The 23,015-nt window shown below is 50.3% G+C and overlaps 1 protein-coding gene across 1 annotated transcript in view; it reads left to right on the top strand.

Annotated features, from left to right (window-relative positions):
• si:ch73-236j9.2 (solute carrier family 35 member E2B) overlaps positions 1-23,015 on the top strand; it is a 50,981-nt gene that overhangs the window by 12,286 nt on the left and 15,680 nt on the right. Inside the window, exons 2-5 of the mRNA XM_063033426.1 lie at positions 9,120-9,665; positions 10,938-11,073; positions 13,048-13,175; positions 19,049-19,169. Coding sequence (XP_062889496.1) covers positions 9,347-9,665; positions 10,938-11,073; positions 13,048-13,175; positions 19,049-19,169 — 704 coding nt within the window. The 5' untranslated portion in view covers positions 9,120-9,346. The remainder of the gene's footprint in view (positions 1-9,119; positions 9,666-10,937; positions 11,074-13,047; positions 13,176-19,048; positions 19,170-23,015) is intronic.

Raw genomic sequence — 23,015 nt, forward strand, 5'->3', positions numbered from 1 at the left:
GGCTGCGCAGAACCGCCTCTGACCGACCGGCTGCAGGCTGCAGAACCGCCTCTGACCGACAGGCTGTGCAGAACCGCCTCTGACCGACAGGCTGTGCAGAACCGCCTCTGACCGACCCGGCTGTGCAGAACCGCCTCTGACCGACCGGCTGTGCAGAACCGCCTCTGACCGACCGGCTGTGCAGAACCGCCTCCTACCGACCGACAGGCTGTGCAGAACCGCCTCTGACCGACAGGCTGTGCAGAACCGCCTCTGATCGACAGGCTGTGCAGAACCGCCTCTGACCGACAGGCTGTGCAGAACCGCCTCTGACCGACCGGCTGTGCAGAACCGCCTCTGACCGACAGGCTGTGCAGAACCGCCTCTGACCGACCGGCTGTGCAGAACCGCCTCTGACCGACCGGCTGTGCAGAACCGCCTCCGACCGACCGACAGGCTGTGCAGAACCGCCTCCTACCGACCGACAGGCTGTGCAGAACCGCCTCTGACCGACCGGCTGTGCAGAACCGCCTCTGACCGACCGGCTGTGCAGAACCGCCTCTGACCGACCGGCTGTGCAGAACCGCCTCCTACCGACCGACAGGCTGTGCAGAACCGCCTCTGACCGACTGGCTGTGCAGAACCACCTCCTACCGACCGACAGGCTGTGCAGAACCGCCTCCTACCGACCGACAGGCTGTGCAGAACCGCCTCTGACCGACCGGCTGTGCAGAACCGCCTCTGACCGACCGGCTGTGCAGAACCGCCTCCGACAGGCTGTGCAGACCGACCGACAGGCTGTGCAGAACCGCCTCCTACCGACCGACAGGCTGTGCAGAACCGCCTCTGACCGACAGGCTGTGCAGAACCGCCTCTGACCGACCGGCTGTGCAGAACCGCCTCTGACCGACCGGCTGTGCAGAACCGCCTCCTACCGACCGACAGGCTGTGCAGAACCGCCTCCTACCGACCGACAGGCTGTGCAGAACCGCCTCTGACCGACCGGCTGTGCAGAACCGCCTCTGACCGACCGGCTGTGCAGAACCGCCTCTGACCGACAGGCTGTGCAGAACCGCCTCTGACCGACCGGCTGTGCAGAACCGCCTCCTACCGACCGACAGGCTGTGCAGAACCGCCTCTGACCGACCGGCTGTGCAGAACCGCCTCTGACCGACCGGCTGTGCAGAACCGCCTCCTGACCGACAGGCTGTGCAGAACCGCCTCTGACCGACCGGCTGTGCAGAACCACCGCCTACCGACCGACAGGCTGTGCAGAACCGCCTCCTACCGACCGACAGGCTGTGCAGAACCGCCTCTGACCGACCGGCTGTGCAGAACCGCCTCTGACCGACCGGCTGTGCAGAACCGCCTCTGACCGACCGGCTGTGCAGAACCGCCTCGGCTACCGACCGACAGGCTGTGCAGAACCGCCTCTGACCGACAGGCTGTGCAGAACCGCCTCTGACCGACCGGCTGTGCAGAACCGCCTCCTACCGACCGACAGGCTGTGCAGAACCGCCTCTGACCGACCGGCTGTGCAGAACCGCCTCTGACCGACCGGCTGTGCAGAACCGCCTCTGACCGACAGGCTGTGCAGAACCGCCTCTGACCGACAGGCTGTGCAGAACCGCCTCTGACCGACCGGCTGTGCAGAACCGCCTCTGACCGACAGGCTGTGCAGAACCGCCTCTGACCGACCGGCTGTGCAGAACCGCCTCCTGACCGACCGACCGCCTCTGACCGACGGCTGTGCAGAACCGCCTCCTACCGACCGACAGGCTGTGCAGAACCGCCTCCTACCGACCGACAGGCTGTGACCGACCGGCTGTGCAGAACCGCCTCTGACCGACCGGCTGTGCAGAACCGCCTCTGACCGACAGGCTGTGCAGAACCGCCTCCTACCGACCGACAGGCTGTGCAGAACCGCCTCCTACCGACCGACAGGCTGTGCAGAACCGCCTCTGACCGACAGGCTGTGCAGAACCGCCTCTGACCGACCGGCTGTGCAGAACCGCCTCCTACCGACCGACAGGCTGTGCAGAACCGCCTCCTACCGACCGACAGGCTGTGCAGAACCGCCCTGACCGACCGGCTGTGCAGAACCGCCTGCAGACAGGCTGTGCAGAACCGCCTCTACCGACCGACAGGCTGTGCAGAACCGCCTCTGACCGACCGGCTGTGCAGAACCGCCTCTGACCGACCGGCTGTGCAGAACCGCCTCCTACCGACCGACAGGCTGTGCAGAACCGCCTCTGACCGACCGGCTGTGCAGAACCGCCTCCTGACCGACCGACAGGCTGTGCAGAACCGCCTCTGCAGAACCGACCGACCAGGCTGTGCAGAACCGCCTCCGACAGGCTGTGCAGAACCGCCTCTGACCGACAGGCTGTGCAGAACCGCCTCCTACCGACCGACAGGCTGTGCAGAACCGCCTCCTACCGACCAACAGGCTGTGCAGAACCGCCTCTGACCGACAGGCTATGCAGGACCGCCTCTGACCGGCCGGTTGCGCAGAACCGCCTCCTACCGACCGACAGGCTGTGCAGAACCGCCTCTGACCGACAGGCTGTGCAGAACCGCCTCTGACCGACCGGCTGTGCAGAACCGCCTCTGACCGACCGGCTGTGCAGAACCGCCTCTGACCGACCGGCTGTGCAGAACCGCCTCTGACCGACAGGCTGTGCAGAACCGCCTCCTACCGACCGACAGGCTGTGCAGAACCGCCTCTGACCGACCGGCTGCGCAGAACCGCCTCTGACCGACCGGCTGTGCAGACCCACCACCTACCGACCGGCTGTGCAGAACCGCCTCCTACCGACCGACAGGCTGTGCAGAACCACCTCCTACCGACCGGCTGTGCAGAACCGCCTCCTACCGACCGACCGGCTGTGCAGAACCGCCTCTGACCGACAGGCTGTGCAGAACCGCCTCTGACCGACCAGCTGTGCAGAACCGCCTCCTACCGACCGACAGGCTGTGCAGAACCGCCTCCTACCGACCGACCGGCTGTGCAGAACCGCCTCTGACCGACCGGCTGTGCAGAACCGCCTCTGACCGGCTGTGCAGAACCGCCTCTGACCGACCGGCTGTGCAGAACCGCCTCTGACCGACAGGCTGTGCAGAACCGCCTCTCGACGGCTGTGCAGACCGACAGGCTGTGCAGAACCGCCTGCGCAGAACCGCCTCCGACAGGCTGCAGGACCGCCTCTGACCGACTGGCTGTGCAGAACCGCCTCCGACCGACCGACCGGCCGCGCAGAACCGACCGACCAACAGGCTGTGCAGAACCGCCTCTGACCGGCCGGTTGCGCAGAACCGCCTCCTACCGACCGACAGGCTGTGCAGAACCGCCTCTGACCGACAGGCTGCGCAGAACCGCCTCTGACACGGCTGCGCAGAACCGCCTCTGACCGAGGCTGTGCAGAACCGCCTCTGACCGACAGGCTGTGCAGAACCGCCTCCTACCGACCGACAGGCTGTGCAGAACCGCCTCTGACCGACCGGCTGTGCAGAACCGCCTCCTACCGACCGACAGGCTGTGCAGAACCGCCTCCTACCGACCGACCGGCTGTGCAGAACCGCCTCTGACCGACCGGCTGTGCAGAACCGCCTCTGACCGACAGGCTGTGCAGAACCGCCTCCTACCGACCGACAGGCTGTGCAGAACCGCCTCTGACCGACCGGCTGTGCAGAACCGCCTCTGACCGACAGGCTGTGCAGAACCGCCTCTGACCGACCGGCTGTGCAGAACCGCCTCCTACCGACCGACAGGCTGTGCAGAACCGCCTCCTACCGACCGACAGGCTGTGCAGAACCGCCTCTGACCGACCGGCTGTGCAGAACCGCCTCCTGACCGACCGGCTGTGCAGAACCGCCTCTGACCGACAGGCTGTGCAGAACCGCCTCTGACCGACCGGCTGTGCAGAACCGCCTCCTACCGACCGACAGGCTGTGCAGAACCGCCTCTGACCGACCGGCTGTGCAGAACCGCCTCTGACCGACAGGCTGTGCAGAACCGCCTCTGACCGACCGGCTGTGCAGAACCGCCTCTGACCGACCGGCTGTGCAGAACCGCCTCCTACCGACCGACAGGCTGTGCAGAACCGCCTCCTACCGACCGACAGGCTGTGCAGAACCGCCTCTGACAGGCTGTGCAGAACCGCCTCCGACCGGCTGTGCAGAACCGCCTCTGACCGACCGGCTGTGCAGAACCGCCTCCTACCGACCGACAGGCTGTGCAGAACCGCCTCCTACCGACCGACAGGCTGTGCAGAACCGCCTCTGACAGGCTGTGCAGAACCGCCTCTGACAGGCTGTGCAGAACCGCCTCCGACAGGCTGTGCAGAACCGCCTCTGACCGACCGGCTGTGCAGAACCGCCTCCACCGACAGGCTGTGCAGAACCGCCTCTGACCGACAGGCTGTGCAGAACCGCCTCTGACCGACCGGCTGTGCAGAACCGCCTCTGACCGACCGGCTGTGCAGAACCGCCTCCGACAGGCTGTGCAGAACCGCCTCTGATCGACAGGCTGTGCAGAACCGCCTCTGACCGACAGGCTGTGCAGAACCGCCTCTGACCGACCGGCTGCGCAGAACCGCCTCCGACAGGCTGTGCAGGACCGCCTCTGACCGACTGGCTGTGCAGAACCGCCTCCGACCGACCGACCGGCCGCGCAGAACCGCCTCCTACCGACCAACAGGCTGTGCAGAACCGCCTCTGACCGACAGGCTATGCAGGACCGCCTCTGACCGGCCGGTTGCGCAGAACCGCCTCCTACCGACCGACAGGCTGTGCAGAACCGCCTCTGACCGACCGGCTGCGCAGAACCGCCTCTGACCGACCGGCTGCGCAGAACCGCCTCTGACCGACCGGCTGCGCAGAACCGCCTCTGACCGACCGGCTGCGCAGAACCGCCTCTGACAGACAGGCTGTGTAGAACCGCCTCCTACCGACCGACAGGCTGTGCAGAACCGCCTCTGACCGACCGGCTGCGCAGAACCGCCTCTGACCGACCGGCTGTGCAGAACCACCTCCTACCGACCGGCTGTGCAGAACCGCCTCCTACCGACCGACAGGCTGTGCAGAACCACCTCCTACCGACCGGCTGTGCAGAACCGCCTCCTACCGACCGACAGGCTGTGCAGAACCGCCTCTGACCGACAGGCTGTGATGAACCGCCTCTGACCGACCGGCTGTGCAGAACCACCTCCTACCGACCGACTGTGCAGAACCACCTCCTACCGACCGGATGTGCAGAACCGCCTCTGACCGACCGGCTGTGCAGAACCGCCTCCTACCGACCGGCTGTGCAGAACCGCCTCTGACCGACAGGCTGTGCAGAACCGCCTCTGACCGACAGGCTGTGCAGAACCGCCTCCGACCGACCGACCGGCCGCGCAGAACCGCCTCCTACCGACCAACAGGCTGTGCAGGACCGCCTCTGACCGACCGGCTGCGCAGAACCGCCTCTGACCGACCGGCTGCGCAGAACCGCCTCTGACCGACAGGCTGTGCAGAACCACCTCCTACCGACCGACAGGCTGTGCAGAACCGCCTCCTACCGACCGACAGGCTGTGCAGAACCGCCTCCTACCGACCGACAGGCTGTGCAGAACCGCCTCGGACCGACCGGCTGTGCAGAACCGCCTCCTACCGACCGGCTGTGCAGAACCGCCTCCTACCGACCGACAGGCTGTGCAGAACCACCTCCTACCGACCGGCTGTGCAGAACCGCCTCCTACCGACCGACAGGCTGTGCAGAACCGCCTCTGACCGACAGGCTGTGATGAACCGCCTCTGACCGACCGGCTGTGCAGAACCACCTCCTACCGACCGGCTGTGCAGAACCACCTCCTACCGACCGGCTGTGCAGAACCGCCTCTGACCGACCGGCTGTGCAGAACCGCCTCTGACCGACCGGCTGTGCAGAACCGCCGCCTACCGACCGACAGGCTGTGCAGAACCGCCTCTGACCGACAGGCTGTGATGAACCGCCTCTGACCGACCGGCTGTGCAGAACCACCTCCTACCGACCGGCTGTGCAGAACCACCTCCTACCGACCGGCTGTGCAGAACCGCCTCTGACCGACAGGCTGTGCAGAACCGCCTCCGACCGACCGACCGGCCGCGCAGAACCGCCTCCTACCGACCAACAGGCCGTGCAGAACCGCCTCTGACCGACCGGCTGCGCAGAACCGCCTCTGACCGACCGGCTGTGCAGAACCGCCTCCTACCGACCGACAGGCTGTGCAGAACCGCCTCCTACCGACCGACAGGCTGTGCAGAACCGCCTCTGACCGACCGGCTGTGCAGAACCACCTCCTACCGACCGACAGGCTGTGCAGAACCACCTCCTACCGACCGGCTGTGCAGAACCGCCTCCTACCGACCGACAGGCTGTGCAGAACCGCCTCTGACCGACAGGCTGTGATGAACCGCCTCTGACCGACCGGCTGTGCAGAACCACCTCCTACCGACCGGCTGTGCAGAACCGCTTCTGACCGACCGGCTGTGCAGAACCGCCTCCTACCGACCGGCTGTGCAGAACCGCCTCTGACCGACAGGCTGTGCAGAACCACCTCTGACCGACCGGCTGTGCAGAACCGCCTCCTACCGACCGACAGGCTGTGCAGAACCGCCTCTGACCGACCGGCTGTGCAGAACCGCCTCCTACCGACCGGCTGTGCAGAACCGCCTCTGACCGACCGGCTGTGCAGAACCGCCTCTGACCGACAGGCTGTGCAGAACCGCCTCTGACCGACAGGCTGTGCAGAACCGCCTCTGACCGACAGGCTGTGCAGGACCGCCTTCTACCGACTGACAGGCTGTGCAGAACCGCCTCCTACCGACTGGCTGCGCAGAACCGCCTCCTACCGACCGACCGGCTGTGCAGAACCGCCTCCTACCGACCGACAGGCTGTGCAGAACCGCCTCTGACCGACCGACTGGCTGCGCAGAACCGCCTCTGACCGACCGGCTGCGCAGAACCGCCTCTGACCGACCGGCTGCGCAGAACCGCCTCCGACAGGCTGCGCAGGACTGCCTCTGACCGACTGGCTGTGCAGAACCGCCTCCGACCGACCGACTGGCTGTGCAGAACCGCCTCCAACTGACTGACCGGCCGTGCAGAACCGACCGACAGGCCGCGCGGGACCTCATGGAGGTCTTTAAAATCATGAGCGACGTAGTTAGGGTGGATGATCACAGTCATTGTCCCAGGGTAAGAGACTCTGGAGGGGCATAGACACCCTGACCACTTTTAGTTGGCTCCTGATTCTAATCAAGTGGTCACTGAGTGTATGTACATGGTCTTCTGCTGCTGTAGCCCATCCACTTGAAGGTCTAATGTGTTGTGCATTCAGAGATGCTTTTCTGCATGCCACTGTTGTAACATGTGGTTATCTGTGTTACTGTCAGCTTGAACCACTCTGGCCATTCTCCTCTGACCTCTCATTAACAAGGTGTTTTCGCCCACAGAACTGTCGCTCACTGGATGATTTTGTTTTTTTGTACCATCCTCTGTAAACTCCAGAGATTGTTGTGTATGAAAATCCCAGGAGATCAGCAGTTTCTGAGATACTCAAGCCACTCCATCTGGCACCAGCAAGCATTCCACGGTCAAAGTCACTACAAACATATTTCTTACCCATTCTGATGTTTGCTCTGAACCTCTTGACCACGTCTGCATGTTTGTATGCATGGAGTTGCTGCCACGTGATTGGCTGATTAGGTATTTGCATTAATGAGCAGGTGTACCTAATAAAGTGGCCACTGGGTGTATCTAAGGTTGAGGGGACAGATTTAAAGGGAACATATGAGGCAGATTTTTCACAGAGGTTGATGGGCTAATGGAATGAGTTGAGAGAGGTGGAACAATTATAACACTTAAATGATATGTGGATAGGGGTTCATGGATAGGAAAGGTTTACAGCATGGTTTCCCAACCTCTCTTATGCCATGGACCAATGACATTAAGCAGGCGGTTTGTGGAGCCCAGGTTGGGAACCTTTGGTTTAGAGGGATGTGGGCCAAATATATGCATATGAAACTAGTTCAGAATGGAACCTTCCAGCATGGAGCATCACCTCAGCTGGAAGGACTGTTTTGGGCCCTGACTGGTAGTGAGGGAGGAGGAATAGGGGCAGGTGTGGCACTTATTCTTGCAAGGATAAGCATCAGGAAGGAGATCATTGGGGAGGGAGGGATGAATGAAGAAGGGAGTTGCGAAGGAAGCAATCCCTGTGGAAAGCAGAAAGTGGGTGGCAGGGGAAGATGTGCTTGGTGGTGGGATCCCATTGAAATGGCAGAAGTTACAGAGAATTGTGCACTGGACGCAGAAGCTAGTGGGGTGGAGGTGAGGACAAGTGGAACCCTATCCCTAGTGGGTTGGCGGGAGGATGGGGTGAGAGCAAATGTACGTAAAATGGAAGAGATGCGGGTGAGGGCAGAGAAATGGATTGATAGATGGAAAAGGTTAAGGACTGGAGAAGAGGAAATCTGATAGAGTGGAGCATGGGAGAAAGAGGAGGAGGAGAGGCATGTGATAGACAAGTGAGGAGAAGAAGGAAGAAGGGAGACAGTGGGGAATAGAAGAAGAGGGAAGGCTGAAAGGGAAAATATTACTGGAAGTTGGTGGAATTGATGTTCATGCCATCAGGTTGGAGACTACCTAGAATGTGAGGTGTTCCTCCTCCAACCTGAGAGTGGTCTCATCATCACAGAAGGGGGGCAGTGAAGTACCTGATCAAGCAATGTTGGCATTATCAACCATCGTGACGAATTAGCAATGTTTGTGTCTCTGACCAAATAGGTACCAGTGTTGTTGAGCTTATTAATTTTTGCTAACCTTGTAGGAAATGTCTGGCTTGTTGTATGAAATGTTTACTGTGGGGAAAGAACTCTAAAGGTTCTGGGTAGCTTTGGTTTTCCACCTGGTCGATCTTTCTCTTTCCCCATTGTGTCCAGGATGGCCAGGGATGGGAGTGAAGAAGAAAGTGGCTCGAATGATGATGTGGCTGAAATTCTTACCTCACTACCTCCATGCCTTGGTCTATGGCATGACACCAAGGAAAAGAAAATGATGCTAAAAAGGAAATTTTAATAAAAGAGGAACTTATATATTAAATATTTTTTCTACCTAGGTTTGAAACAGATGCCTACTTTCAGCAGGTGATATATGAACAAGATTGAAACTTTCGAAGTTGCAAAGAAAACCTGGATGTTGACCAATTTATACATTTGGCATCAGAAGACCCGTGTGCACAAAACTGTCTTGGTTTTCATGTTATTGGCAGACTATCTTGTGCTACTGTACACTTCAAGTGTTGTATTTCAGTGAACAGCCAAGCTGTAGACTAATAACTGGAGAATGTCTTCAAAAGAAACCTCCCGACCTTTGGACAATAAAAATCCTCCTAATGAGAAACTATCCAAGGAGAAGAATGTTCCAGGCCACTTTCAGCTCTTCAATAGGAATGAAAAGATTGTAATCACAAGAAGTGACAGTTGTGCAGATGAAAGTGTTTTAAAGATCACCATCACTGAGACGATAGTGATTGAATCCAACTCTGGAATTTGGAGTGTCCGGGCCATGATCTACCTCAGTCTCTGGTTCTTTTTCAGCTTCTGCACACTATTCCTCAACAAATACATCCTGACTTTGTTGGAGCGAGAGCCAGGAATGCTGGGTAAGTATCTTTAAAGTTGTATTACTATTTTTACACTTGTTGAACCTAACTGACTGTTGTGTTAGTTATCACTGTTTGTATAATAAGCAGCATTGAACCAAATTACCTTTAAATCCTTCCACCCTCTCCTATCAGATTCCTTATCCAGCCCTTTACATTTTCCACCTATCACTTCCCAGCTTCTTACTTCATCCCACCCCACCCACCTGGCTTCACCATTCACCTGCCAACTTGTTCTCCTTCCTTCATCTCCCTCCATCACCTTATTCTGGCATCTTCCCCTTCCTTTCCAGTGTTGAATAAGTGTCTTGGCCTGAAATGTCGACTGTTATTCATTTCTGTAGATGCTGCTTGACTTGCTGAGTTCCTCCAGCTATGTGTGTGTGTGTGTGTGTGTGTGTGTGTGTGTGTGTGTTTGTGTGTTTGTTGCTCTGGATTTCCAGCATCTGCAGAATCTCTTGTTTTAAATTCTGTGCCTGGTGGGAGTAAAGTCTGCCTCCCCTATCCAAGTATATTAATGAGATGTTAATGCAGAATACAGTAGAGTATGAAACAGGGCAACTTACTGAATAATTTCAGAGATAAAGGAAAATGTCACAGTGGAGTAGAAACATCTGTCAGAAGTTTCTGTATGACAGCTAGATACTCTCCTGCACTACCTCCGGGAAGCAGCAGCCTCCTGCCTGTCACTCTCTCACTTCACCCCTGAGCCACCCCGCATCGTAAACACAAGAGATTCTGCAGATGCTGGAAATCCAGAGCAGCACACACAAAACGCTGGAGGAGCTCAGCAGATCAGGCAGCATGAACAGTCAATGTTTCAGGCCAAGACCCTTCTTCAGGACTAAGATGCTTTCTGATCTGCTGAGTAGTTTATTTATATTTTTTAAAGACACAGCACAGTAACAGGCTCTTTTGGCCCAATGAGCCCAATTATACTTGTGCCCAGTTAACCCTTGTGTCATTAGAATGTGGGAGGAAACCAGAGCACCTGGAGGAAACTCACACGGTCACGGGTAGAATGTACAAGTTCCTTATCAACTATGGCAGGAATTGAACCCAGGTCACTAGCACTGTAAAGTGTTACTAACCTCTACACAACAGTGCTGTCCCCGTTCCTCAAGCATTTTGAGTCTGTCACCCAGTATCAGTTCCATTGTCGTACAAGGAGCAGGTGCTGAACTTATGCCATGGAGCATGAATACTTGGTGAAGAATCACAGAGGTGTGTACTGGTTCTAATCTGTGTCCATTTTACCATGTCTCACTGCAGGTGCTGTCCAGATACTTACAACCACTATCATTGGCTGTTTCAAAATGCGCGTCCCCTGTTGTTTATATCAGCATAAACCCCGAAATGAATATCCACCCAACTTCATCATGATTATGCTCTTTGTGGGATTAATGAGGTGAGTTACAAATAAATCAACCACCCCACTCTTTATCTATCGATTTGCTGTTTCACATGATGAATGTCAGTGTGTTCTGTACAGGTCGGGGAAGGAAGCCTGTGTTAGGCTGCTTGGTATGTAATGGGAGATTTATTAAAATAGAAGACCTTAAGACACAGGAGCAGAGTTAGGCCATTCAGCCCATTGAGTCTCTCTGACATTCCATCTTGTTTGACTTATTTTCCCTTTCAACCCCATTCTGCCGCCGTCTTCCTGTAACCTTTGACACCCTGACTAATCAAGAACCTATCAACCTCTGCTTTAAATATACTCGTTGACTTGGCCTCCACAACCGTCCGTGGCAATGAATTCCACAGATTCACCACCCTCTTGCTAAAGAAATTCCTTCATGACAATAAACTCACCTTCGACTTTGATGCATTGCTATGTAAGATTATTTCTTAAAACTTTTTAAAAAAATCCCTTCAGCATTGGTTTTCTCTAAATGTCAGGTATGAGATAAAAATCAGGTAATTGTTGAAAAATGCCTTTTGTTACACTGAGCTGTTCTCATAGCCTACGGACGCACTTCATTGCCATCTGTGAAAATCAATACCATAGATACACACAGAAAAACTTCCTTGTGTGAATATACCTCTATCCCTTAAAGTCAGCAGTTGGTTAACTGATAATTCAATTCATCAAACCTTCCAAACAAAGCACGGCTTACAAGAAAAATATTAAAGTTAGATCACTACACTTGCAAGTGGAAGGATTTCATTGCAGTCTTGCAATACCTCCTGTTGGATGGGACGGAAGCTGCTGTCTCCTCCTCGGTTTTTGTTTGCATGGCTCAGCCCATTGCAGAGATTTTTGTACAGTAACAAGCTCGATGATTATTGGCCTGCTCTGTATAATATCCAGTTATTGAGTATTACCTATGTAATTCAGTTCGTGAAAGAATCAGTTATAAGCTGATGTGGAGAGGAAGATTCCTATAGTGAAGGATTCTAGGACCAGAGAGCACAGCCTTAGAAATCAAGGACGTCCCTTTAAAACAGTGATGAGAATTTCTTTAGCCACAGAGTGCTGAATCTGTGGAATTCATTGCTACCAATGGCTGTGGAGGGCAAGTCACTGGGTTGATGGTTTCTTGATTAGCCAGGGTGTTAAAGGTTATGGAGAGAAGGATAGTAAAGGGGCTGAGGGATAGTAAATCAGCCATGATGAGCAGACTTGATGGGCTAAATGGCCTGATTCAGCTGCTCTGTCTTGCGGTCTAACGTTGCTACAGAGTGCTGTACCCTTACACAGGCTCCCAGTATAGAACGGTCTTGTAGTCTAATGTTGCTGCAGATTGTCATTGGAGTGCTGTGCCCTTACAGGGGTTCCCACTGTAGAACAGAGGCAAGGGCAGGTGTTTGTTGTAGGTTGTCAACGCAGCAGCTCTGTCAGTAATGTACCTCTGAGCTCTCATTCCTGCACTGCATCCTGAGCACTAAGTGAGGCACCAGTGTACTTAATTAATCTTCTCTTTTAATGAGTCATCGAGTAAACAGGCCCTTCAGTCCACCTCATCCATGCTGACTCAGATCTTCACCCCGTTGATACCACTTGTGTTGCTGTACGCAACTGTAAGGTCAACCCTTAGTCTCCTACGTTCCAAGGAGTAAGTCCTCCATTTCTCTAATATCCATGTGTCTATCTAAGATTTTAAAAAAACGTCAAATGTTTCTAAATTGATAATTGATTTCAAATTTCAAACTGACAATCTCTCATTGGTAAGTTGCATCAATCTGACATTTTATCTCCGTCCCTCGCTATAGATACCACCAGTTCTTGGTTGTTTCCAGTACCTTCTGATGCAATTTCATAACTTGTATAATTTTTAAGTTATTTGATTTTGTTCATGGTTAATATTACGAATAATTATGCCAGTAAACATTATGACTTTGACCAGGAGATTTGCTGATGTATTTTATGTTAATGCAGGTTTGCTACTGTAGTTTTGGGCCTGGTAAGTCTGAAGAACGTGGCTGTTTCATTTGCAGAGACGGTGAAGAGTTCAGCTCCAATCTTTACAGTCATTATGTCTAGACTTATTCTGGGTGAATACACAGGTGAGGAGTGAAGTTTTGTAGATATAGTAATGACATTACTAAGTTTTTCATTAGGTTTTCTGTTAATGTACAATTGATATCTCCCTGTTGCTTCATGATCTAGTACACTGCTGTTTACAGTGTTCAAGTTTATTTTCGAATTGTTCAGTGGGTTCACCCCTCAATCTCTGTAACTTTTAGAAATTGTACGGTGCACCAAGATTGCTACCTGATTTCTGACGCAGTCCATGTGGAGTTTGCATGTTCTCCCTGTTGCCTCCTGGTGCATCAGTTTTTTCCCACATTCCAAAGATATGGTAGGGACATTGACTGTAGTGTCTAGGTGAGTGTCTGTATGGGTATGTGGGGCAAATGATTAGTGTTAATTGGATTAAAAGGCTTAGTGATAATTGATGTTTTGGCTTGATGGGTTGAAGGGCCTTTTACTACACTGCATCAGTCTGATTTCTGCTTTTCATCAACTCTGCCACTTCCACATCCCCATTATGCTTAATGCTCCAGTGATGATTATACTTTCAGCTGACTTTACCGTGAACTCTGGAATTTCCTGCCCATCTCCACTTTTTCCTCAAGGCCTTCTTTTGGTCATCAGTCCTATGATTCGCAAGCAGCTTATTTCAAATTGGCTTAAAATGTTTATGGTACAGAGGAGGTGTACTGTAAACCTGTGTCCAGTATCCAATGGCACTACTTCGTTCAACCAATGGGAGCAGAGTAACACGTACCAAATACTGGAGGAACTCAAACAGCTTTTCTTTCTTTGTTACTCTCTCTAGAATAATTTTTAAACACTGATGCCACATCTTACATATTCTCCTCCTGGCGTGCAAGTCCTGAATCTCAGGGACATTTCTAATAAATAATAAATCTGCATTCTCTCCAAGGCACTTTACTCCATTCTAAAGGTTTCTGATCAAGACTGGCCACAAGATTCTTCATGTTGCCAATCCATTGATAAAGATAAATTTTCCTACTTCTGTACGGTTGCCTGTTATGAAGTAGGTGTAAGGGCAGGTAGTGTCGAGGAAGCAAGGAGTCTATAGAAGGATATGGATAGATTAAGAGAGTGAGCAAAGAAATTGCAGATGGAATACAGTGTCGGGTAGTGTATGGTCATGCACTTTGGTAGAAGAAATAAAGGCGTAAACTATTTTCTAAACGGGGAGAAAATTCAGAAATTAGAGGTGCAAAGGGACTTCAATGGGTACATTTCATACAGAAATGTATACAATGTACATCCTGAAATTCTTTTTCTTTGTAGACATCCATGAAAACAGAGGAGTGCCCCAAAGAATGAATGACAGTTAAAATGTTAGAACTCCAAAGCTCTCCCCCTGCCCCACTCCCTTTCCACACACAAGCAGCAGCAAGGCAACTTGGGAGTCCTTGTGCAGGATTCCTTAATGGTTAACTTGCAGTTTGAGTTGGTGGTGAGGAAGACAAATACAATGTTAGCATTAATTTTGAGAGGACTAGAGTATAAAAGCAAGGATGTAATGCTGAGACTTTTTAGGCATTAATCTGAGGAAAGACATTCTTGCCATAGAGGGAGTACAAAGAAGGTTCACCAGATTGATTCCTGGGATGGCAGGACTTTCATATGATGAAAGACTGGATGAACTAGGCTTATACTTGCTGGAATTTAGAAGATTGAGGGGGGATCTTATTGAGATGTATAAAATTCTAAAGGGATTGGACAGGCTAGATGCAGGAAGATTGTTCCCGATGTTGGGGAAGTCCAGAACGAGGGGTCACAGTTTAAGGATAAAGGGGAAGCCCTTTAGGACCGAGATGAGGAAAAACTTCACACACAGAGTGGTGAATCTGTGGAATTCTCTGCCACAGGAAAGAGTTGAGGCCAGTTCATTGGCTATATTTAAGAGGGAGTTAGATATGGCCCTTGTGGCTAAAGGGATCAGGGGGTATGGAGAGAAGGCAGGTACAGGGTTCTGAGTTGGATGATCAGCCATGATCATACTGAATGGTGGTGCAGGCTCGAAGGGCCGAAGGGCCTACTCCTGCACCTATTTTCTATGTTTCTATATCAGACTGCACATAGAGTATTGTGAGCAGTTTTGGGGCCCTTATCTAAGAAAGGATATGCTGGCTTTGGACAGGGTCCAGAGGAGGTTCACATGAATGATTCCAGGAATGAAAGGGTTAACATGATGGCTGTTTGATGGCTTTGGGCCTATACTGGCTGGAGTTTAGAAGAATGAGGGGGGATTTAATTGAAACCTGTTGAAAGGCCTTGATAGAGTGGACGTGGAGAGGATGTTTCAAAGTTGTATCAAAACATTTTACAGGAGAATGTCAAGATAGTAGGCTGTTACCTGAAGCTTAATAAAAGTTGGATAATGTAACAAGACAATGATCCGTAGAGTAAATCAACAACAGAATGGTTTAAAAGAACATTTGTGTTTGGAATGTCCACAATCCAATTGAGATGCTGTGGAATGACTTGAAGAGGCTGTTCATGCAAGGTTTCTCAGAAATATTGATGAACTGGAACAGTTTTATATGAAGGAATGGTTTAAAATTCCTCCTCACCATTGTGCAAGTCTGATTCGCAGCTGCAGAAAATATTTGATGGAGGTTATTGCTGCTAAAGGAGGTTCTATCAGTTATTAAATACAAGGGTTCATGTACTTTTTCCAGCCTGGATTGTGAACGACTCATCAATCTGTTCAATAAAAACATGAAAAGTACAACAGTTTTGTGTTCTTAGTTTAGGCAGATTGTGTTATCTATTATTGTGACTTAGATGAAGTTAAGACCACCTTTTATGAGTAATTAATGCAGAAAACGAGGTAATTGCAAAGGGTTCACAATTTTTTCTTGCAACTGTATGCTACCAAATACTACTCTGAGATTTGTTTTCTGGCAGGTATTTACTGGAAAAAAGAAATACAATAGAATTTTACGAAAATCTATATGTAAACACACAGACTGACAAGCAAACAAAGTGCAAGAAAAGACAAGCTGTGCAAATAAATACTGAGAACAAGAGTTGTAAAGAGTGCTTAAAGTTAGTCTGTAGGTCATAGAATCAATTCAGGGTTGTTAATGAAGTTATCCATGCCAATTTCAGGAATCTGATGGTTGTAGGGTAATAACTGAAATGAAATTCATTTTTTTCCTCTAACGACTGGTAATTACTCCCTCCCATTCTCCATTCTGGTTACCCTCTTACCCTTTCTCTTCTCCTCTCCTGCCCTTCCCCTCCTTTCCTATCTCCGTGGTCTACTCCAGTGTTCCCTCTAAGTTGTGCACGTGTGCGCGCACACATCTTTTGTTAGTGCACAGAGGAATTGCACAAAGAATTTACGTCATGATGGAGGTTAGGACCCAGGAGAGTCGGGGGCTCAGGAACCGCCACTCGTGGCTGCTGCTGAGTCCTGAGTCAAGAGTAAGTCAGTGGAAATATAAATTTGCAGAGAGTGAAATAAACATGATTTGAGAATTATCGATCCATTAATTTTAATGCATTAATGGCATCCATCAATGGAACAGAAATACTGTGGATTCAAGCAGCAGCCCCGGGCAGCGGTCCCTGAGCTCCTGGGACCTAAAGTCCATCCTCGTGACGCAAATTCTTTGTGCCTAGAAGGAACTTCGGTCCACTCTCCGCTCCTATCAGATTCTTTCTTCTTCAGCATTTCACCTCTTCCACCTAACACCTCCCAGCTTACTTCATCCCCTTCCTACACACACCCACCTTCTCTCTCATCTGGTCTCGCCTATCACCTGCCAACTTGTCCTCCTTCCCCATCTTCTTATTCTGGCTTCTTCCCCCTTCCCTTCTGGTCCTGATGAAGACCCTCAGCCCAAAACATCAACTGTTGATTCCTCTCCATAGATGCTGACTGACCTGCTGAGTTCCTTCTGCATTTTGTGTGTGTTGCGCTGAATTTCCAGCATCTGCAGAATCTCCTGAGTTTATGATTTCCTCCTCTCATTAACAGTTTACTGTCTGTGTATTTGGAGAAGATTGTCTTATACCAGCTGCCTGTCGATTCTCATATCTCCTTTTTAAAAAATTTCTTATTTTGTACTCGGCCTGGATTTGCTTCATCTTTTTCTTTCATCATCCAGGGAGCATTGTCTTTGGCTGCATATTGGTTGTCCTTGGTAGGTACATACAGTTTGTGGAGTGCATCCAGACATTTTGTGTTTATCCCATTGTTCATCTTAGTAATCTTTGATGCAGTTTATCTGTCCGAGCAAGTTCTGGATAAACTATAACTAGTGATCACAAGAATCTGATGGACGTTGGTAACGACAGCGGGAGAAGCTGTCTTGCCTTGGTTGTTGCGTGGACCAGGCTTTCCTGCTGCGGTGTTGCTTGATGCAACCGCCCTGGAAAGGAGACACGGAGGAACAGAGGCTTTAGTGGGCATGCTGGAATCCATTTTGGCTTGGGGGCTAGCCCATCCAGTCTATGCTCAGTCGTGCCGAAGGGTCTCGGCCCAAAATGTCGACTGTACTCTTTTTCATAGATACTGCCTGACCTGCTGAGTTCCACCAGCATTTTGTGTGTGTAACCTACCTACCGGTATGTCTTTGGACTGTGGGAGGAAACTGGAGCACCTGGGGAAAAGCCACACATTTCACCATGGTGAGGATATAAAGCCTGAACTGAATGCTGAACTCTGAGGCCCCAAGCTGTAATAGCATTGCACTAATCACTACTGTCCCAGTCCGTATTGAGGTAATTGAAGCCATTGGTATCACTTGTACTTCACTAATTTTATCTACCTCAGTTTGTCCACCTGCCTTCTGCCAACACACTGCACTTAAGAGTTAACTATCTTTCTCTCCCTCTCCCAGGCTTGGTGAATCCTGATTCTCATTTCTAATTCTATTTTCTCACTTCCATCCCCTGCTAAATTAGATAAACGCTCTCAACAGCATTGGCAAAGCTATGCAGGAATGTATTTAACCCAGCCCAGGACTTAATTTGCCGGTAAATGGGCAGAACCAGTCTCAATGCCTGTCAATCTGAAGTCTTTCCTCCTGCACCTTTTCTGTAGCACACGTTATCCTCTCATCCTGCAATCATTAGACCACAGCAACAGTGCTAGCCTTCTTGAGTGTCAAGATTTAAGATTAGCTTTATTTGTCACATCTATGCTCAGTGGCAGTCCTGGGTATGACTCTAAACTGCAACCAGTGATGAGGCTCTGATTTTTACACACAACAGACTCTGGAGTTTACAAAGAATGGTGCCAAAACCAAAAAAAATTCAGCGATTGGCTGTTCTGTGAGCGAAAACATCTTGTTGAATCCATTCGCTAGATGTTGTTTTGTTTTTGGCACCATTCTTTGTAAATTCCAGAGTTTGTTGTGCGTAAAAATCCGAGGAGATCAGCAGTTTCTGAGATACTCAAATCACCCTGGGCATCACCTAATTAATTAGCTTGATTATTTCGGCTTTTTTCTTAAAGAGGTGCCGGGTGTGTTCCGGCTAGCGCTGCACCCAGATTAGTATTAACGAGCAGGTGTACCTAATAAAGTGGCCACTGAATGTACGTGAAAACATAGACTTAAATATGTCATTTCTGTGGAATCAAATCAGTGAGGATTGTGCTGGGCAGCCCGTACATTCCCTTCAAGTGCCATGCGATATTTTGCTCCGTTAGAAAGTACTGTTTAAATCCAGATCACAGGTCAGTTACATGGATCGCGGTCTGGGGACATCCAGGCCTGCCAGCGTTGGAGAATCGGCCCGAAACGACAACTGCAGTTTTTTCCATAGATACTGCCTGGCCTGCTGAGTTCCTCTAACATTTTGTGTGTGTTGTTTGGATTTCCAGCATCTGCAGATTTTCTTCTGTCTGTTACTGTATTTATGTGTTGTCTCTTTTTGATAGGTTTATGGGTTAACTTGTCGTTAATGCCTATAATGGGTGGATTGGCATTGTGTACAGTCACAGAAATCAGCTTTAACATGCTCGGCTTCTCGGCTGCCCTCTCTACCAATGTCATGGATTGGTAAGTAGATAATGTTAGTTTTCTTTAATGAATATATCCCATGCTGTTGTCCTGCAACAGACAAATTTGCAGCGTCTGACAGTCTTATCACAGAAGTGATAAATCCAGAATGGAACTTGGAACTTGCAAGCTTTCTGTAAATGATGCAGAAACAGGCCCTTCAGCCCATCTAGTCCATACAAACTGTTATTCTGCCTAGTTCCATCGACCTGTATCCAGACCCGAACCCTCCCTTAAATGCTGAAATCGAATCTGCATCCACCATGTCTGCTGGCAGCTCATTCCATGCTCTCACTGCCCCCTCTGAGATTCCCCTTAAACATTTCAAGTTCAAGTTTGTTTAATTATCAGTCACCCATACATGAACGCTCATAAATACAACCAACTGAAAGCAAAACACATTACCAACGGTCACACACAGCTCGAGGCACGTACAGCGTATAGCAAGTAAACACACATTCACGTAAAAAAATATATATAGTGCAATTCCCTTAGTGACTTGTCCTGTAAATCAGTGGTGCATGGGTGTTATCACCAAGAAGCAGTCCTCAGCAGTCCACAAATGAATATATGCATGTACGTAATCCAGATTGTCATTCCACTGATGAAACACTGGCCAGCCCCCAACCCAGCTTAGACGCTGTGCTACACTGTCTTCAGCATCTCCAGAGTTTTCCTTTCCTTTCACCCTTAACCCATGACCTCTAGTTCCTGTCTCATTCAACCTCAGTGGAAAAAACCTGCTTGCATTTACCCTATCTATACCCCTCATAGTTTTGTATATCTCTATCAAATCTCCTCTCAGGTAGTGCTGAGGAAGCTATGGGATTGTAACAGGACTTAGACAGGTAGGAAGAATGGGCAAAAAGTAGCAGATGGAATACAGTGTTGGGAAATGTACGATAATGCATTTTGGTTAAAGGAACAATAGAGCGGACATATTATCTTTATGGGGAGAAGGTTCAAGCATCAGAGATGCAGAGGGACTTAGGAGTCCTCGTGCAAGGCTCCCAGAAAGTTAATTTCCAGGTTGAGCCTGTGGTTATAAAGGATAAGGAATAAGGTGGATGATCTTGTTGTACAGCTACAGATTGGCAGGTATGATATTGTGGCCATCACTGAGACCTGGCTAAAGGATGCATGTCTCTGGGAGCTGAACGTCCAAGGATACACGGTGTATCGGAAGGATAGGAAGGTAGGCAGAGGGGGAGGCGTGGCTTTATTGGTAAGAAATGATATTAAATCATTAGAAAGAGGTGATATAGGATCGGAAGGTGCAGAATCTTTATGGGTTGAGCTAAGGAATAGCAGGGGTAAAAGGACCCTGATGGCAGTTATTTATAGGCCTCCAAACAGCTGCAGGGATGTGGACTACAAATTACAACTGGAAATAGAAAAGGCTTGTCAGAACGGCAGTGTTATGATAATTGTGGGGGATTTTAACATGCGAGTAGATTGGAAAAATCAGGTCGTCACTGGATCTCAAGGGAGAGAATTTGTAGAATGTCTGCGAGATGGCTTTTTAGAACAGCTTGTTGTTGAGCCCACTAGGGGATCGGCTGTACTGGATTGGGTATTGTGTAATGAACCGGAGGTGATTGGAGAGATTGAGGTGAAGGAACCCTTAGGAGTCTGTGATCATAACATGATTGAGTTCACTGTGAAATTAGAAAAAGAGAAGCCAAAATCTGATGTGTCGGTGTTTCAGTGGAGTAAAGGAAATTACAGTGGCATGAGAGAGGAACTGGCCAAAGTTGACTGGAAAGAGACCCTGGCGGGAAAGACGGCAGAGCAGCAGTGGCTGGAGTTTATGCGAGAAATGAGGAATGTGCAAGACAGGTATATTCCAAAAAAGAAGAAATTTTCGAGTGGAAAAAGGATGCAACCGTGGTTGACAAGAGAAGTCAAAGCCAAAGTTAAAGCAAAGGAGAGGGCATACAAGGAAGCAAAAATTAGTGGGAAGACAGAGGATTGGGAAGTTTTTAAAACCTTACAAAAGGAAACCAAGAAGGTCATTAAGAGAGAAAAGATTAACTATGGAAGGAAACTAGCAAATAATATCAAAGAGGATACTAAAAGCTTTTTCAAGTATATAAAGAGTAAAAGACAGGTGAGAGTAGATATAGGACCGATAGAAAATGATACTGGAGAAATTGTAATGGGAGATGAGGAGATGGCAGAGGAACTGAACAAGTATTTTGCATCAGGCTTCACTGAGGAAGACATCAGCAGTATACCGGACACTCAAGGGTTGCAGGGAAGAGAAGTGAGCACAGTCACAACTACAACAGAGAAAGTACTCAGGAAGCTGAATAGGCTAAAGGTAGATAAATCTCCTGGACCAGATGGAATGCACCCTCATGTTCTGAAGGAAGTAGCTGTGGAGATTGCGGAGGCATTAGCGATGATCTTTCAAAAGTCGATAGATTCTGGCATGGTTCCGGAAGACTGGAAGATTGCAAATGTCACTCCGCTATTTAAGAAGGGGGCAAGGAAACAAAAAGGAAATTATAGACCTGTTAGCTTGACGTCGGTGGTTGGGAAGTTGTTGGAGTCGATTGTCAAGGATGAGGTTACAGAGTATCTGGAGGCATATGACAAGATAGGCAGAACTCAGCATGGATTCCTTAAAGGAAAATCCTGCCTGGCAAACCTATTACAATTTTTTGAGGAAATTACCAGTAGGCTAGACAAGGGAGATGCAGTGGATGTTGTATATTTGGATTTTCAGAAGGCCTTTGACAAGGTGCCACACATGAGGCTACTTAACAAGATAAGAGCCCATGGAATTACAGGAAAGTTACATACGTGGATAGAGCGTTGGCTGATTGGCAGGAAACAGTGGGAATAAAGGGATCCTATTCTAGTTGGCTGCCGGTTACCAGTGGTGTTCCACAGGGATCAGTGTTGGGGCCGCTTCTTTTTACATTGTACATCAAAGATTTGGATTATGGAATAGATGGCTTTGTGGCTAAGTTTGCTGACGATACGAAGATAGGTGGAGGGGCCGGTAGTGCTGAGGAAACGGAGAGTCTGCAGAGAGACTTGGATAGATTGGAAGAATGGGCAGAGAAGTGGCAAATGAAGTACAATGTTGGAAAGTGTATGGTTATGCACTTTGGCAGAAAAAATAAACGGGCAGACTATTATTTAAATGGGGAAAGAATTCAAAGTTCTGAGATGCAACGGGACTTGGGAGTCCTCGTACAGGATTCCCTTAAAGTTAACCTCCAGGTTGAGTCAGTAGTGAAGAAGGCGAATGCAATGTTGGCATTCATTTCTAGAGGAATAGAGTATAGGAGCAGGGATGTGATGTTGAGGCTCTATAAGGCGCTGGTGAGACCTCACTTGGAGTACTGTGGGCAGTTTTGGTCTCCATATTTAAGAAAGGATGTGCTGACGTTGGAGAGGGTACAGAGAAGATTCACTAGAATGATTCCAGGAATGAGAGGGTTAACATATGAGGAACGTTTGTCTGCTCTTGGACTGTATTCCTTGGAGTTTAGAAGAATGAGGGGAGACCTCATAGAAACATTTTGATTGTTAAAAGGCATGGACAGAGTTGATGTGGCAAAGTTGTTTCTCATGATGGGGGAGTCTAGTACGAGAGGGCATGACTTCAGGATTGAAGGGCGCCCTTTCAGAACAGAAATGCGAAGACATTTTTTTAGTCAGAGGGTGGTGAATCTATGGAACTTGTTGCCACGGGCAGCAGTGGAGGCCAAGTCATTGGGTGTATTTAAGGCAGAGATTGATAGGTATCTGAGTAGCCAGGGCATCAAAGGTTATGGTGAGAAGGCGGGGCTGTGGGACTAAATGGGATAAAATGGATCAGCTCATGATAAA

Source organism: Mobula hypostoma, chromosome 25 (genome assembly GCF_963921235.1).
Source record: "Mobula hypostoma chromosome 25, sMobHyp1.1, whole genome shotgun sequence".
NCBI classification, from domain to species: Eukaryota; Metazoa; Chordata; class Chondrichthyes; order Myliobatiformes; family Myliobatidae; genus Mobula; species Mobula hypostoma.